General features: G+C 26.2%; 5 protein-coding genes across 8 annotated transcripts; 2 read left to right on the top strand and 3 right to left on the bottom strand.

Moving 5' to 3' along the window:
* The first annotated feature begins 311 nt into the window (after positions 1–311).
* Positions 312–2,474, top strand: LOC139986739 (cyclin-dependent kinase 2-interacting protein-like). Of its 2 annotated transcripts, XM_072002292.1 has the most exons (5): positions 312–734; positions 829–1,052; positions 1,132–1,240; positions 1,325–1,546; positions 2,000–2,474. In XM_072002292.1, the coding sequence occupies exons 1-4, from the start codon at positions 704–706 to the stop codon at positions 1,519–1,521; spliced, it is 561 nt and encodes a 186-aa protein (XP_071858393.1). In that variant the 5' UTR covers positions 312–703; the 3' UTR covers positions 1,522–1,546; positions 2,000–2,474. The 2 variants fall into 2 exon arrangements, with proteins under 2 accessions (XP_071858393.1, XP_071858392.1); XM_072002291.1 differs by lacking the exon at positions 2,000–2,474 and having other exon boundaries at positions 313–734; positions 1,325–1,649.
* On the bottom strand, positions 1,542–7,419 carry LOC139986733 (uncharacterized). Its single transcript, XM_072002275.1, has 4 exons — positions 5,372–7,419; positions 5,200–5,298; positions 4,953–5,115; positions 1,542–4,880 (listed from the first exon to the last, which is right to left on the bottom strand). Exons 1-4 carry the CDS (start codon positions 7,240–7,242, stop codon positions 2,973–2,975), a joined length of 4,041 nt encoding a protein of 1,346 aa, XP_071858376.1. The 5' UTR covers positions 7,243–7,419; the 3' UTR covers positions 1,542–2,972.
* A 105-nt stretch (positions 7,420–7,524) lies between these two features.
* On the top strand, positions 7,525–10,199 carry Ragc-d (Ras-related GTP binding C/D). Its single transcript, XM_072002281.1, has 7 exons — positions 7,525–8,037; positions 8,471–8,619; positions 8,714–9,120; positions 9,191–9,327; positions 9,399–9,541; positions 9,622–9,770; positions 9,869–10,199. The coding sequence occupies exons 1-7, from the start codon at positions 8,035–8,037 to the stop codon at positions 10,090–10,092; spliced, it is 1,212 nt and encodes a 403-aa protein (XP_071858382.1). The 5' UTR covers positions 7,525–8,034; the 3' UTR covers positions 10,093–10,199.
* Positions 10,200–10,470: 271 nt separating this feature from the next.
* LOC141445748 (uncharacterized) lies at positions 10,471–11,066 on the bottom strand. Its single transcript, XM_074111698.1, has 2 exons — positions 10,840–11,066; positions 10,471–10,695 (listed from the first exon to the last, which is right to left on the bottom strand). Exons 1-2 carry the CDS (start codon positions 11,043–11,045, stop codon positions 10,515–10,517), a joined length of 387 nt encoding a protein of 128 aa, XP_073967799.1. The 5' UTR covers positions 11,046–11,066; the 3' UTR covers positions 10,471–10,514.
* A 26-nt stretch (positions 11,067–11,092) lies between these two features.
* On the bottom strand, positions 11,093–15,930 carry Grip128 (gamma-tubulin complex component 5). 3 transcript variants are annotated; one of them, XM_072002278.1, is made up of 16 exons: positions 15,698–15,929; positions 15,502–15,621; positions 14,975–15,403; positions 14,613–14,872; positions 14,361–14,532; positions 14,059–14,269; positions 13,896–13,980; positions 13,680–13,763; positions 13,422–13,618; positions 13,042–13,348; positions 12,749–12,968; positions 12,396–12,684; positions 12,127–12,327; positions 11,943–12,025; positions 11,705–11,864; positions 11,093–11,499 (listed from the first exon to the last, which is right to left on the bottom strand). In XM_072002278.1, exons 2-16 carry the CDS (start codon positions 15,571–15,573, stop codon positions 11,450–11,452), a joined length of 2,820 nt encoding a protein of 939 aa, XP_071858379.1. In that variant the 5' UTR covers positions 15,574–15,621; positions 15,698–15,929; the 3' UTR covers positions 11,093–11,449. The 3 variants fall into 3 exon arrangements, with proteins under 3 accessions (XP_071858379.1, XP_071858378.1, XP_071858377.1); XM_072002277.1 differs by having other exon boundaries at positions 12,127–12,204; positions 13,680–13,980; positions 15,698–15,930; XM_072002276.1 differs by having other exon boundaries at positions 13,680–13,980.
* Positions 15,931–16,095: the final 165 nt, after the last annotated feature.

Here is a 16,095-nt window from a genome sequence, read left to right as displayed (position 1 = left end):
ATTTGATTTTACCGCATAATTGAGCATATGCTATATCGCGCGCGCCATCTGTATCCTTCGATTTTACATTTTTTAAATTCAAGGCGAATTATTTATAATTTTTCTAACAGATTTAGGGGCAAATATGATTAATGAGTTTATGTAATATTTCATAAAATTAATAAGATTATATTATATCTAAAATGTTATTAAAAATCTTTAATTTTTACTTATCACATACTTATGTTTTTTGTAAATGGTCCGTTAGGAATTGAACGGAAACGTTATTGCCACTGGATATTTCCCTTTTAATATATTCTATTTTATAATAATAACCAATGAGATAATGTTTGAAATTCTTATACATTAAGTTTTGCCAATAAAAAGTGTGTGATTTTTATGTTTTACATTTGACGAGTATTCATACAATTTGAGAAATGATCATATATACTTACGTATGTAAATAAGTACAAACAGTACAGACATTTTCTGCTGTTGCATGAGATTTTATACCTGTAAGAATTACGTATTTTAAATTGATCAATAAATGAACAAATTTATTATTATATTATAATTATAATTATAATTATATTGACAATAAGTATATTTTTCATTTAAATATAAGATTGTCAAGTATTCACCATTTTTCGACTTATTGTATTAATGTATATTTGCATAAAAGTTTAATTGTAATAGACTGTACCAAGAGTGTCATATACAAATAATGACTAAAGGAAAATTCTCCCCAGTTAATAGTAAGTAGTTCAATATTTTTAATATATTAATTTTTAAGCAATGCATGTAATGCACATAGAGTACAAAACATGTTTTATTGAATGTATATTACAGAACTTACGCATACAAAATCAAGACAAGGAAGAAATTTAACAGGTTCTACTCGCCATATACGAGATTTAATTGCAGATATTCATAAAAATATACAAATGTGGAATACACTTCTTTTAGAAGGAGTAAAATTACTAAATATCATAACTCAAGCGAAACAAGATGAATCTTATTCTGAAATTTTGCAAGAACAATGTGATAAATTGGAAATTGTTTGTGATGGATTGGTAATGTGCTTTCTACATGATTATTTTTTATTTAATATTATTGTCATAAAGATATTTTTATTATAATATTACTTTCTAGGACGACATTGTAAAAAATTTTGCTCAGATTAAACAACAGATGAAAATAACAGCTTCTTTAGAAACTAGCAAGGACAAGTTATTTACAACATGGCCCACTTCAAAATTTGGTAAAAATACACAATTATATTTTATCTATAAAAATTAGTATATTTTTATAATTAATCTATTTTATAAGATTATGTTAATTTTAGGACAAGTTGCAGAATCAATATTTAATATATATTCCAATGAAGCAAAAGCAAAGCGTGCAGTTTTGGAAAATATAGCGCATTATTATACAGAATCTTGGAAAATATTGTTCTTTGGTAGTTGGGTGCATCAACCATTATTACCAGAATATCTAACAACAGTCTTAGAATCAATGTTAATAGAGAGTGGACATAGGTAAATAATTATTGGTGATATAAATTTTGGTAAGTATCTTTCTATTTCAAAAACAATTCAATGTTTACAATAATTATTTTTTGTATTATATCATAAATTACAACTACTGAAATAAAACAAAGATTAACAGAATGATCAGTTATTTGTGGCTTTCCAAATACCATTTGTATGATTTCACAAAACAAAATATATCAAATTGAAATATATAGTCCAAATCTAAAGTGAATTATGAAATTCTGTTTACAATTGGTACCTGAGATCACAAAGAATTAATATGAATATAGATAAATATAAATATACTAGAAATTTGCTTGAAAATGCAGATTCTAGAATATGTATCTATAGATACAAGGAATTAAACCTGCAAAATTAATGCAAAATTTTATGATTAATTATATTCTGATTAGTATTTCTAATGTTAGTGCCATTAATTTTTAATTATATCAATAACTTCTTATATATGTATAATACATTATTTACAGATAAATAGAAAATTAATAATTTTCACTGTACATAAATGCTATAACAATGTGGATGGAATTATTTTTTTTGATGTTTAAAGTATTTTCAATGATTTAATATTTCATACAAAAACTGTAAATAATTCACATTAATTCATTACTACTTATAATCTGTAATATTTTTTTTGTCGTTACAATGAAATTATTGATATAATATAAATACAATTTTTATTTTACTCATCAGTTTATCAATACAGGTATTATCCTATTAAATATTTAATAATAGATATAGAAAGTTAAAATTAAATCGTAAAATAATTTGTGCATAAACATTTTTGTTTTATGTTTATAATGTTATAACTAAAAAAAAATTACAATATATGCCTCAGACTGTACAACCAACAACTATGAGAAATTATATGTACAAAAAATTTTTATATTTCTTTCACGTTGTTTAATATGTAACCCTGGTAATTTTAATTTCTTATCTTCTTTCTTATCTGGATTATCTTTTTTCAAGAAATTAAACTTAAACAGAAAGTATTAGTTGCACTATGTGTATGATTATAAAGACCGTTTACTAAAAATAAAATGTGTCTATATGTTGTAGTAAAAATTTGTAGAAGACAATACAACAAAGTAAAATTTCTTTGTATAACATCAATGCATTTTTTAACATTGTCAATACAACATGACACTATCTTTTTCCATGTGAAATATACATTATACACAATAAATACAACAGAAACAGTCTTATTTACATACACATATTAGAATACAAGACATTATATTACTTTACTATTGATACTCTTCATTCAAATATGGAAGTTATAATATATTGATTGTATGATACTGTCAGAAATTCTATAAAAAAATATCTACACAATTGTGTAATCATACATATACATTTCAATTATATAAGTTTGATATTATTATACACTATACATATTACTTCAATTTGTTTAGGAACATCTTGCATGTAATCATTCAAGAATCAACTTGTGGTATTTCTATTAAATTCTTCACTTAATGCTTCAAAATCAAGATCAGTATCTAAATTTGAATTATTTGATATCAAATTGTTCTCTAAGATATTATCTGGCATAATATTTTTTAATCGTTCAGATACAAGCTCATCAACTAAATTTGACTGATCTACTAGATGCAGTTGCTCTACTAATTTTTCATCAATTAGTAAGTTTTTATCTATTACTCCACTTGTATTTAGAATGTCTAAATGTGCTATGTGATCATACTGAGCTATTTTTGATATATCTAAATTTTCTGAACTTTCAAATATACTAGTATCACAATTATTAGAAATTATTGGTACTGTATCTTGAAGTATAGGTAGGTTATCTGAAATCTTACAACTGGAAGTAGTAGGCATTATTTTGCAAGAATTTGTGTCTAATGGTGCAGATTGTGTTTTAACACAATTTGTATCTGGTACAGTCATAGGAATTATTTTAGAAACTAGTTTTTGGAATCCTTTAATAAAGTTCTGAGATCCATTCTCCATGCTATTCAAACCATTTTGTATTTTCTCAAAGTTCTGAGCATCTTGTTTTACATAAGTTTCCATAGATCCATTTTCTAATTTGACAAAGCCCTGTTCTGTTGGTTCTAATTTTATGAAAGCCTGTTCCATATGTTCTATTTTAGATTGGTCATAATTATCTTCAATGTTACAAAAGTTTGACGATCCTAAACCGTTCCCTAATTTAGTAAAATTCTCTTTATGAGAATCCGTTTTTTGATAACTTGAAATTTTTGGCGAAGTGATATCCACTTTTTGGAATCCAGGATTATCTGAAATTTGATTCTGAATCTCTGGATTTGATATTAAAAGTTTCGATACATTGCTAGATTTGTTACTTTCTGCATTATTCACAGGACTAGGATTTCTTCGCATTAATGTTAAAGCTGATAACACTTCTGGGCAAGTAGGATTTGTCACAGAGTCACCTCTTCTTTCACTTAAAAAGTCTGAGACACTGAGATCTGAACTTTCAGAAAACCCGCTAGACATCCGTTCTTCCATATTTTCTTTACCATCTTCAGAATTATCTGTTTTCTGGCGTTTTAGGGGTGGCTCTTCATTCTCATAGGTAGTACAAATAGAAGTATCAACCTTTTTTAAAGCTTCATTATTAATCTTATATAAACCTGGATTGAGACCTAAAGCATCACAAAGTGATTCTTCACTGATATCAATCAAATCTTTATTTGTTTCTTCATCATTATTTATAATGGTCAACATTGTTTTAGTTTTTTCTCGTATTTTATCCATTAATTGTTTTAATTCGTCCAAAAAGTTCCTTACATTATTTTCGGACTTTAGTACTAATAAATCAAATAATGATTGTGCATTAAGTACCGGTTTTGCAGCTATTTTTATTATTTCGAGATCTTCACATACAGAAATTGCTTCACGTAACTTTATTTGACGTCTTTCTGACTTAGCCTCTGGTGTAACATAAGCCCAAGGACCTCGCTTTTTTCCTTTTCGTTTTAAAGGATCTTGACCCCCATTTTGTTTTAATTCAGGTTCAGGCGTTGGGGGAGGTAGTTGTTCAGGACTTCCATGGTCAGGATGCATCTCAAAATGTCTCGCCATACGAGTACGCCCTAAATATATTTTATTACATGTAGGACACCTAAAATGATCTGATATTTTTCTTTTTGGTACTTCTAGCCCTGTTAATAATTCTTTAGGTGATTCTTCTTCTTCAAGTTTATCATTATTGGTGTTATAATCGCTATAACCACCATCTGAATCATCTAAGTCAGGTTGTAGAAAATCTGAATGATGCAAATGTTTATAATCCCGTACCATATGTCTAGGAGGTCGAGAAAGTCTACCAGATCGTGTTCTAGCTACAACTTTCTTTCTTTCATCCTAAAAAAATATTATATTTAATATGTTAGAATCATAAAACAATTTCAAAATACAGCAAATTAAGTAAAATACCTTCAATTCTTCTTGTTCTTCATCAGGAATTGGTGGTGGTTTAGATGGAAGTAAGGAAGGTCTAATAGCACTTTTTTTTGGTCTACCTCTTTTTCCACCACGATTTTTTAATATATTTCCTGGATTTCTAATTTGTAAATCCAGTTCTTCAGGAAATACAACTCTATACATACAGTTATACATCTCTATAGATTTAGTTACTTTAGATATAAAATTTCGTAATATCTAAATAGCTTCATATATTTACCTATATACTACTCTTTCATTTGATGTAGTTGTTTCTTGATTACGTTGTTGCAGAACATGCGCAATTTGTTTTAATTGTGTTGGTGTTAAGCGTTGTATACTAGAATAAATATTATTGTTATTAAATGAAAGAACTTGATAAATATATTGCATTGTATGTATTATTTACATACCTATGAAACGTTTGACCTTGCTGAACTATTTGTATGGGGTTTTCACTAGAACCTAATGGTTTAGATGTATCTGTAGATTCATTTACTATCGTTGTAGATTTAATAGTACCTTTAGCTTTTTTATTAACTTTAAGATTTGTGCCATTTACTACAAGATTTAGTTTTTGTTTGGTAACTTCACTTTGAACTGACTTAGTAGATTCAAATGTACTACTTTGTTGTGTTATAGGTGTCTTTTGTGAATTATTTTGTGAATTGTTTGAAATACTGGCAACATTTTGAGTTGCAATAGTAACATTTTGCTTAGTTGTGTTGTTAAATGCAATTTTCGCTTGAGGTTTTAAAATTGATATTGGTGTTGAAGAAATTTGGGTTGATTTTAAAATAGATGCAGAATTTGTTGTTACTGTTTTCAAATCTTGAGCTTTAACAATTGATGCTGTCCGAAGCAAAACTGGTGTATCAGGATTAGGTGTAGTTTTTGATGTTCCAATTGTTCCTGTAGTTTTCTTACCAATTGAGGCTCTTGTTTTAAGTAACTGAGGGGGGATTTGAACTGATTTTAAAAATTGTGCTGGAATAGCTGTAGTCACATTGGTATTATTAAGAATATGATTAGTTTTTGGAAGCACAGTCGATGCACTTTTTAGCACTGGAGTTAAAAGTTGTTGAACATTTCCCCTTTGTAAAGATTGTGATGTTTTTACAATTGGAGACAAACGTATTTGTGAAGTAACAATATTTTGTGTTGCTCCAGATGTGGTATTTACAGTGGTATTTGAAATATGTGATGTACCAACAGATTGGTTCTGTATTTCACAAGCACTAGTTAACAGCTGAGTGTTTAATAATTGTGCAGATATACTACTAGTATTTAACAATTGAGCTGTTATAGGTGTAGCTTTTATTATCTGTGGTGACAAATTGTTTAATATTGTAGCCTTTGAAAGTAATACAGAATTAGCGTTTGAATTAGTATTAAGTGAATGTACTGCATTAATGGAATTAACAGTTGTGTTACTTAATTTGTTTGAACTCTGAAGTAATCTAATGTTCTTAGCTGGTTTCAATATAGTTTGTGCAGGTTTTATGATAAATTGTGAAGATGGTAAAATCACTGGTAATTTCTGTAAGATTTGAGCTTGGGTATTGGGTATTGTATTAAGTTGATTTTGTGCTATATTTTCTTCAATAGTATATTGCAAATTGTTTTCATGAATATTTTTTACATGTGTAACATCTGCTTTTATTCCATGTACTTTAGGCTGCTCTAGAACTATCGTCTGTGTACCCGAATTTTGTTGAATTATGTTATTTTGATGTTCAATTATCTGTTGAGCTTCATGATTTTGACTATTTAAACTTATTTCTTCTAATGATATATTGTTTTCGACTATTTGATCTTGAAGTTGTTCCGTGTGGGAAACTTTTTGCATATGCCATTCTTGGAAATTAATGCACTCTGTTTTAATTAATTCGGTATCATTGGACTTTTGTACTTCCTCAGGTTGATAATTTAACTGATCAATTGTTATAGATTCCTGAGAAGATAATGAATTTTGGTCCTGTACATTAATGTTATCTTTTATAGAAACATTCTCTGGTATGTTTGAAGTAGTGTTATCTTGTTCCTGTTGATATATAACCTCTTCATTCGAGTTTACCTCGAAGGTTAATCCTAAGGCTACCGCTTGTTCTGGAGTCAAGTGTATAGTTTGAGAATCATTGTCGTCGTTTTGTAAAAACGCGACAAACTCATTATCATGATCGTCATCATCAACAACTTGCTGGAACGCCTGCTGAAGAAGATCGGAAGCACCAGTAGAAGATGCATCGTTTGTAAACACAGTGGAATTCGAAATTTCTGCCATATCCAAAATTTTCTAGCTTCTTAGTTTATAAAAGATAATTATGCAATGGTAGCAATTACTTTCATGTTTAAGAATAATATTTTACGTGATTCTTTCTTTGGAAATTCTCTTTATAATTTGCATTTATTCCATTTCACAGTACACGTTTTTCGCACAAACAGAAACACACGAGGTGTATGAAGTTTATCACAGATATAGCAAAGAAAATGGCGACAGTATTAGTAGTGTATAGTTGCATAGTTGGTAATTCGTATTTATGTCTATTTTCATTGCATCATTTATTCGATATTGGTATTGTACAATAATTACACAGATACACAAAATACTTTGTTCTGTATATGGTGAAATTATAAATCTTATTGTAATACATTTTTGTATGTACTGTTATAAAAATATATTTAGCACGGAAATAAAATTGTGATAGAGTTAAAAGAAATAGCACGTTAAAGTATCTATGAATGTTATTCGAATGTATTGTATGAACTTTATGCACAATTCTCTGTTTCGAGGGTTTAAATATGTAATTGAAAATGAATATTTATTTTTTTGTGTCTATTTGGTCATATTTTAGTCCAACTTGCATTGATATTGTATCAAACTGTTGTGTATGATTTATTACAGTTTCACATAATTGTATATATGTATACAATTTGTATTGATATTAAATTACAATTAATGCATACATAGTGTCATAAATGTCTAGTTGCGCGATAACATTGTAAATTTTGTGAATCCAAAGTCTATTCTAACATAAAAGGAATATCAAATAAATAAAAGATACAAAGTACGAATATGGTAAGTGTCACCAATGATACAATTTGCTATGTTGATAATTTATATCATTTGTAAATAAATTATTCGGAAGAATTTAATACTGTATTTTATATACATATTGGTACTTACTTAATAATGATATTGTTAATTGTGAAATAATTAAATATTTGTGACAAATATCTCAATACTTAAATAAACACTCTTATTTCAAATCATCAGATTTTGTCTTTTATTTTATTCTTAAATTTTATCTTTATTAAAATATTTGGAAATCTAATGTATTTTAAGTAATTAAATGTTTTTTACATATATATGTAAAATAGAATAAAATAAAAAATAGTAGTTTATAATAAACCATTTTTTAAATAGTTTCAAATACGTATCATTTATGATAATATGTACATATTAATACTAAGATAATATTTATGTATTAATAATAATATTGTTATCGTAGGATGATGATGATCAGTATCAAGCTGGTTATGATGTAGGATCTTTTCCTAAAGATTTTGGATATGCTCCATTTGATGGGGAAACAGAAGGATCTATGGATCCTTTAGCAGGAGAACAAAAACCTAGAATATTATTAATGGGTCTCCGCAGGTATCCAACTGTTCAAAATATTTTTATTTTAATATTATTAATCACATTATTAATAATATTTTTATTGATTATATGAAATTAATATTAATTTTAGGAGTGGAAAGTCATCAATACAAAAAGTAGTTTTTCATAAAATGTCACCAAATGAAACATTGTTTTTGGAAAGCACAAATAAAATTATTAAAGATGATATAAGCAACTCTAGTTTTGTTCAATTTCAAATTTGGGACTTTCCAGGACAGATTGACTTCTTTGATCCTACTTTTGATAGCGATATGATATTTGGTGGTTGTGGAGCACTAGTTTTTGTTATCGATGCTCAAGATGATTATATGGAAGCACTTAATAAACTTCATTTGACAGTTACAAAAGCATACAAAGTTAATCAAGCGATAAAATTTGAAGTGTTTATACATAAAGTTGATGGTTTATCTGATGATTGTAAAATGGAAACACAAAGAGATATACACACTAGAGCAAATGATGATCTTGCAGATTCTGGTAAATAACACAAATAATTAAGAAGCTTTTTTATTAACAGCACTTAGAAATAATTATGTATACATTTCAGGATGTGACCAAATACATCTGAGTTTCCATTTAACATCCATATATGATCATAGTATATTTGAAGCATTTAGTAAAGTTGTACAAAAATTGATACCACAATTACCAACTTTAGAAAATTTACTTAATATACTCATATCAGTAAGCAAAAATATGAATATATAAATTTTTGTCACATAGTTGTACAAAATAAATTGTAATTTGTTTTTCAGAATTCTGCAATTGAAAAAGCATTTTTATTTGATGTAGTATCTAAAATTTATATCGCAACTGATAGTTCTCCTGTAGACATGCAAAGTTATGAACTTTGTTGTGATATGATTGATGTTGTTATTGATGTCTCTTGCATATATGGGTATGTTTTACAAAAATTTCTATGTAAAAGCTTTTATCTGTCTACATAATAGAAATAATTACATCACATATTTATTTTAGTTTAAGGGAGGATTTAGAGGCTGCAGCATTTGATAATCAAAGTTCTAGCTTAATCAAGTTAAATAATGGAACAATTTTATACTTACGTGAAGTCAATAAATTCTTGGCTTTAGTCTGTATTTTGCGTGAAGACAATTTTGACAGACAAGGTAACATAATGCTTCAGCAAATTTACTAAGAAATAGATAATAATAATTATTAATTATTGCGCATATTATATTTAAAATCTTCTCTTTTCAATTTGTAGGTGTAATTGATTATAACTTTCTTTGCTTTCGTAAAGCTATACAACAGGTCTTTGAATTACGTAATAAAGCTTTAACTAATACAAATGTTAACAATCATTCAACACCACCTATTAATTTGAATGAAACTACAAATGCACCTACAGTATCGCAAAGTGGAACAATGGGACAAAATGGTACTGTTGTAATGGCACAAAGCTTTGGGCAGAGCAGAATTTTTCTTTAAATGTTTGAACAGAGAGAGTTTTTCACTTTTATTTTACATACTGGCAATAATATATCTCAATCATGTTATTCATAACTTAATTTTATAAATATTTACTTAATGTGAAAGATGTATTTATTTTATTTCTTATCAATTTTTTTAATGGTATTAAATTCAGGAAGTTACATAAATGTATATATAATTGTGTATTAAAATAAATTATTATCATCTATTAAAATAGCAATTCATATATTTTTATTAACTAATTATTATTATAAAAATTTACATTACTCTTTAATTGCTTATCATGAAATGACATAGAAGTATTAATTCTTAATAAACATCTATTTAAAATCTTATATTTATCAATATATTTTTTGTAGCTTATACTTAAGCAACCTTGATTATAATTTATTTTTATCATAGTAATCTATCATTATTAATCAATAATTTGTTTCTAATTTATTACCATTGATAAAATCTTCCATTTCACGATGTAAGATATATGGAGATAAATTGATTGTAACAATACTTTCTTCTAATTGATACCAACGTATATATGAAAATGTTTGTTCATATTCATTTAGAATAATATGATTTGGTAAAGAATTTTCAGAATTTACACTGAAAAATACAAGTTTTAAAATCTTAAACATTTTTAATAATATTTTTAAACGCTTCATCATAACTTGATGGCATTCAAAGACAACCTTTTTCTTTATATACAAATGTAACAAATAATATTTCTTCAAATATCAAATTTCTTACCTGCTATTATACCAGTCTACTTTGTGTATTATCTTTGGAATTGGTATAGGCAAACCTGATGGTGGTAAATATTGATAAGCTATTTCAATTAGAAAACTGCGACTCAGATTACTAAATGGACACATAGTAACATTGTTCTTTACATAAATATCTTTTGTATTATTTTGATATTGTAACATTAATTCATCTGCAAGGAATTTAGGCATTGACTAGGATTTTAGAATAGGAGGAACAAATTTATGAAGCAAATAAAAAAACTTAAAATAGATCTTTTATTCTAGTATAAATTGATATACTTTTAATGTACAAATTATGTAACAGAACATATGATATTACAATTTTCATAAATATTTCAATAAAATTACATAAATTGTAATACATATTTTGAAATATTTAAGATTTGCGAAGTATACATATATTTCTTATTAAAAAGAATTTTAACACAATTACTTACAAAGTATTAGTAAGAGCAATATATTGATAGTATTTTTGTTAATCAAAGATTTAGCACAAAATTTAGATTAAAAAGAAGATTTGTAATAATGCAATTTGTTATAATGTTATTTTCTATAAAATTATTATTGGATATAAAAAATTTGAAAATATTTTACTATTGGGTATATGACATACTGCAGTTAAATGCAGAGCTTAAGCCAGTCACTGTGAACAAAGCAATTTAAAAAAAGAAAACATTAAATGATTATCTAAATTAACTAATTACCATGCTAATATATCTTTTAGAGTTATTGGTAGTAACTATTAAAACTTCATATTTTATCTTCTGATATTAAAACAATTGTATCAATTTTGGAAATATCAGTTTGAAATGAATTATATAATGTTGTTAATAGAATTTCAGACTTACAATAATTTGCGTCCTTATTCTGAACTGCATTATGTAGGGCTAAAGCAAGGTATGTGTGATATTTCTTATAGCTGCTTTCTAACACATCTAATTCTTCACTGGCAAATGTTAATTTTTTATAATTCCATCGAACTCGGATATGATTACACATTTCAATTAACTGAAATAAATTTGTATATATTATGTAATTGCACGAACTACATTGTATTAAATAACAAAGTTTAATATGTATACATACATTATTTATTGTTGCCATTAAATCTTCGTACTCTGAAGTTAATAAACAATGTTCATGAACTTTTTTTAAATATTCATTATGAACTGTAATTAAAAAAAAAAAGAATTGTATATAGTAATCCTATATAACTGCGTATGTGTATTACAATTTTATTATACTTATTATTTCATTACTATAATTGTACCTGATATGATTGTGTCTAAACTCTCAGCTTGTGTTAAAGATTTTTCTAACATAAGACTTAAATTTTGTAATACTTGACCTGACAAATAAGTATGTACTGAAGTAATTGCATGTAACAAGCAGAATCGTAAGCTTTCAATACGCCTTATATGAAATTGTTCTAATTTATTCCTTTTACACATTGATTTCGAACCTTCCAAGTCTATAAAAAATATCTTTGTTTATAATATTTTATTAGAAGCAAAAAAATCTTGTAATATGTTTTCTTACCGCTAAATCTTAAATTATTTAATGTCCATAAAGCCCATTTTAATTTTAACTGAAATCTAAATATTTCATTATATTTGATGAAAGTTTTCTCGTTTAATACAATATTTATAGGCCAGCCAATTGTATAATGCAATGTTATATTATCAACAGCCATTAATACTTGATTTGTATGAGTGCTAGAAACTGTAATAGACCAACGTGAACTTAAATCTGCCCACCATTGAGAAAGGACTTCTTCAAGTATACATGATAGAAAATATGAATTGTTCCACATTTGATTAGTTTCAATCTAAATAAAATAAATATAATGGAAATTTAATAATTTAAAGAATTACTAATGTTATATACTTTACCTCATGAAACAATCTTTGGTAAAATTTGTTCATAATATGACCTGCTTCCATCATATAGACAGATCTCATTAATGTTAAATGTGATTCCAATTTGTATTCCTCACACATAATATTTTTGACTAATTTACTGGCACCATTATATCGTGAAATTAAAATTTCTGCTAAAATATTTTCTAACATTTTTCTGAATGGTAATATATAATTTGATTCTTTTTCAAGCCTAAAATATTATACTTTATACTTTAAAAAATACTTATGCAAGAAAATTTATTTGAAGTAGATAATAGAATTACTTTTTGAAAATATTAGTTTCCACTCTGATATTTTGGATCTTAGGAACCTCAGCATCATCAGTATCACTTCTTTTTAACAATTCAGAAGGAAGATATTCTTCTAAAGCTTTTAATAAAAATGGATTATTAAACTCAGATAATTGTTTTATAATGTTTTTTTCCATATCCTCATCATACTCATTCTTAGTAACTTCTTTTTTCTGAGATGGAGATACTTTCTTTTCTTCTTTTTGTTCATCTGTACTATATTTAGAAATTTCTATTTCTAATTTGGCATAAAATTCATCCACCAAAGATCTCTTCAATTCTGAAGGATATATAAAATTAAAAGTAAAGTTATAATAGTAGGAAAGATAGGTAATTAAAATTATACCAATTACCATTTCTTCCAACATTAATCTTCCATATATCTGTAATTCGATCTAGAGATACTAACAATTCAATACTTTGTCCTATATGTTGTATCTTTCTTATCAAGAACTGCATGATTGGATCTCTTAAACATATACTATCCAAAGGTCTCAAAAATAATGTTTCATACTGTGTGCTACTTTCTGAAACTGCATTGCTTGATAACCTAATATGAATAAATAACTTATCATTTGTAATCATTTTACCATATATTCAAATAGTTTTACCTTGCAATTATAAATTCTTCCCTCCAATCTTCAAATCGTCCATCACTTAACCATGTATCAATTATATTTAAATAAACAGTAAGGCTAGATAAATATAAACTAGTACAAATATTTGTTCTTTCTATATTGTGTGAGTTTTGTATTTCAAAATACAAAGATGATAGTAATTTAGATGCACACTTCCAATTTGGATGAAGTTTCCAATTTGAAACTGACCTTTTATGAACTTCATGTAAAATTTGTATACTATATAAATTTTTTTTAAGGATTGATGATAAAGACAGAAATGTTAAATTGCCATCTAAAATCCAATATAAATACAAAATAGTAAATATAACAAAAATATTTATAAATCTATTAAATATGAAAAAGCTTTTACCTTGTTTCATAAGAGATTTCTCTATTGCAATTATTTTCTTTCTAAATTTCATCAAATGTTGTCTCAGAACTGCATTGTAAGTTTCATATGTTAAAGGTGGTTTTTTACAAAAATCATCTTGCGTGGAATACAATCTAATTCCAAATTGTTCTAAATCACGTATCATTGAAAAATACTTACAAAATGGTAAAAGAATACTATTAAATGCGGCCTGAAATACATTACTACTAATACTCCTAAATAATTAAAACTCATACATATATTAAATATATATTAATGCAAATTGTTTATTATATACTCACAGTAGTTAAACTAGGTATTGATATATCAGGACGAATAAAAAAACCTGTTTCTTCATTTTGTTGAAACACTACCATTTGTATTGGAGCATAGAACATCCATAACAATTCTCTGCATACTAGATATTCACTAAGAGTTCCAAGTGTATAAAGATCTCTGCCATTTGCTTTATGCCTATATATTTAATATTAATATATCGGAAATATTTTGTACAAAATATGAAGAATATAATTTTCATAAAAATAAATAATCACCAAATTTCACAAAGATGAGCATCAGAAAATCTGCTTTTAACTGGATATTTTCTCCAGTCTAACTCATTCCACCAAGTATTTTGAACATTTGATAATAACCAATTTTTAGATTTAAGTTCTTCATTTAGAGCTAAAGATAAGTTATTTAATTCTTTTTCAACAGATGGTATGCATATTGCTTTATTTGAATCTGAGATGTCTATTGGTACTTCAAAATTTGAACCTATATCCACATTATCTTCTGTATCATTAGACCATTCCTATTAAAAATTAAACATTTGCATGAATTCAAACATATTTCATAAGTATTTTTCATTGATTAATCAAATATTACATGTAAAGGTAACTATAACATTACTTACACTGTCTGTGTCACTTTTATAATCATTGAAAAAGTTTTCTTGACCTTCTTTTAAATATTCAGCCCAATCAATTTCTTCTGCAACCTCAGTTTCTTCTTCACCTGTTACATTGAAAGTATATTCTCCGCGTGTTAATGCCAAAGATTCCAAATCAGATTTACAGGTTTCTTTAGCTAATTCCAATAGCAATGTTAATAGATACCACTGCAGATCATACTGTGGATGTTGTTCAAAATTAAAACTTGACAGAAATGCATCTACAAGTTCCTCAAATTTTTTTGCTACATCATATTTTCCATGAATCGAAAATTTTGTAATTAGAGCTTTAATAGCTTCTTTTGTACTGTTACTATTGACAGATAGATATCGATGATGTTTAATATTTGTCATACAGAATCGTTCACAAATTCGAAATCCTTCTTCATTTTCCTAGGGATAATATAAAAAATAATACACATATATTTATCAAAGTTTATGTTTATAATTCTAATTTACATACATATTTTTAAACATATATCTTTTTTTACCTCAAAAGATGTAATTGCTGTTATTAATTGCTTCATGTCATTGTGAATATCATTTAATATTTTTGTACCCATTCTTATTTAAAGAAAAGTAGAAAATTGAGACAAAAGAATAATTTTGTGCTGAGAATAAAATATAAAAGTAAAAATAAAATAAAGATGAACAGTTATTTTGAAAAAAATTAATTAAAAATCTAACCCTTTAAAGTGCTCTATACTTAATTTCGTATATAAACAAAAAGATTATGTAATCTTGAAATTTCATTTATATATAATTTTAGTTCCATAACAATTATATAAAAATACTCATTTCATTAAAACAACATCAATTTTTAATTTCTTCTAAAGCAAAATATATCCCGATTAAATAATATGCGCATGACACTTCCCAAATATTAGACTCCATTTTTAAATAGATATCGAAATTCTTATCCGTAAGTATCCGTAACGTAAAATAAATGAATGCGACAAAGATATGAAATTATTTCCTCTATAAAAATTCATTATCTTATTAGCACTATGAAAATAATTTTAAAATAAGCTTTCAACACAGTATTTCAACTCTTTTATTCAAAAAAAGAAATTAATATACTGAAT

The sequence above is a fragment of the Bombus fervidus genome, chromosome 4 (assembly GCF_041682495.2).
Source record: "Bombus fervidus isolate BK054 chromosome 4, iyBomFerv1, whole genome shotgun sequence".
Classification (NCBI taxonomy): Eukaryota; Metazoa; Arthropoda; class Insecta; order Hymenoptera; family Apidae; genus Bombus; species Bombus fervidus.
This window is presented reverse-complemented; position numbering and strand designations above follow the sequence as displayed.

Excerpts from the sequence above, each read along its gene's own strand:
- LOC141445748 (XM_074111698.1), bottom strand. The coding sequence starts at position 11,045 with ATGCCTAAATTCCTTGCAGATGAATTAATGTTACAATATCAAAATAAT. Across the intron at positions 10,696-10,839 it reads GTAGACTGGTATAATAGCAG|TGTAAATTCTGAAAATTCTT; the intron begins GTAAGAAATTTG and ends TGTATTTTTCAG.
- LOC139986733 (XM_072002275.1), bottom strand. The coding sequence starts at position 7,242 with ATGGCAGAAATTTCGAATTCCACTGTGTTTACAAACGATGCATCTTCT. Across the intron at positions 5,299-5,371 it reads CAAGGTCAAACGTTTCATAG|TATACAACGCTTAACACCAA; the intron begins GTATGTAAATAA and ends TATTTATTCTAG. Across the intron at positions 5,116-5,199 it reads AATGAAAGAGTAGTATATAG|AGTTGTATTTCCTGAAGAAC; the intron begins GTAAATATATGA and ends CTGTATGTATAG.
- Grip128 (XM_072002276.1), bottom strand. The coding sequence starts at position 15,573 with ATGGGTACAAAAATATTAAATGATATTCACAATGACATGAAGCAATTA. Across the intron at positions 12,328-12,395 it reads AAATAATTTAAGATTTAGCG|ACTTGGAAGGTTCGAAATCA; the intron begins GTAAGAAAACAT and ends TATTTTTTATAG. Across the intron at positions 11,500-11,704 it reads GAATAAGGACGCAAATTATT|TGACTGGCTTAAGCTCTGCA; the intron begins GTAAGTCTGAAA and ends CTTTGTTCACAG.
- LOC139986739 (XM_072002292.1), top strand. The coding sequence starts at position 704 with ATGACTAAAGGAAAATTCTCCCCAGTTAATA. Across the intron at positions 735-828 it reads AAAATTCTCCCCAGTTAATA|AACTTACGCATACAAAATCA; the intron begins GTAAGTAGTTCA and ends TGTATATTACAG. Across the intron at positions 1,241-1,324 it reads ATGGCCCACTTCAAAATTTG|GACAAGTTGCAGAATCAATA; the intron begins GTAAAAATACAC and ends TGTTAATTTTAG.
- Ragc-d (XM_072002281.1), top strand. Across the intron at positions 9,328-9,398 it reads TACTTAATATACTCATATCA|AATTCTGCAATTGAAAAAGC; the intron begins GTAAGCAAAAAT and ends TTTGTTTTTCAG. Across the intron at positions 9,542-9,621 it reads GATGTCTCTTGCATATATGG|TTTAAGGGAGGATTTAGAGG; the intron begins GTATGTTTTACA and ends TATTTATTTTAG.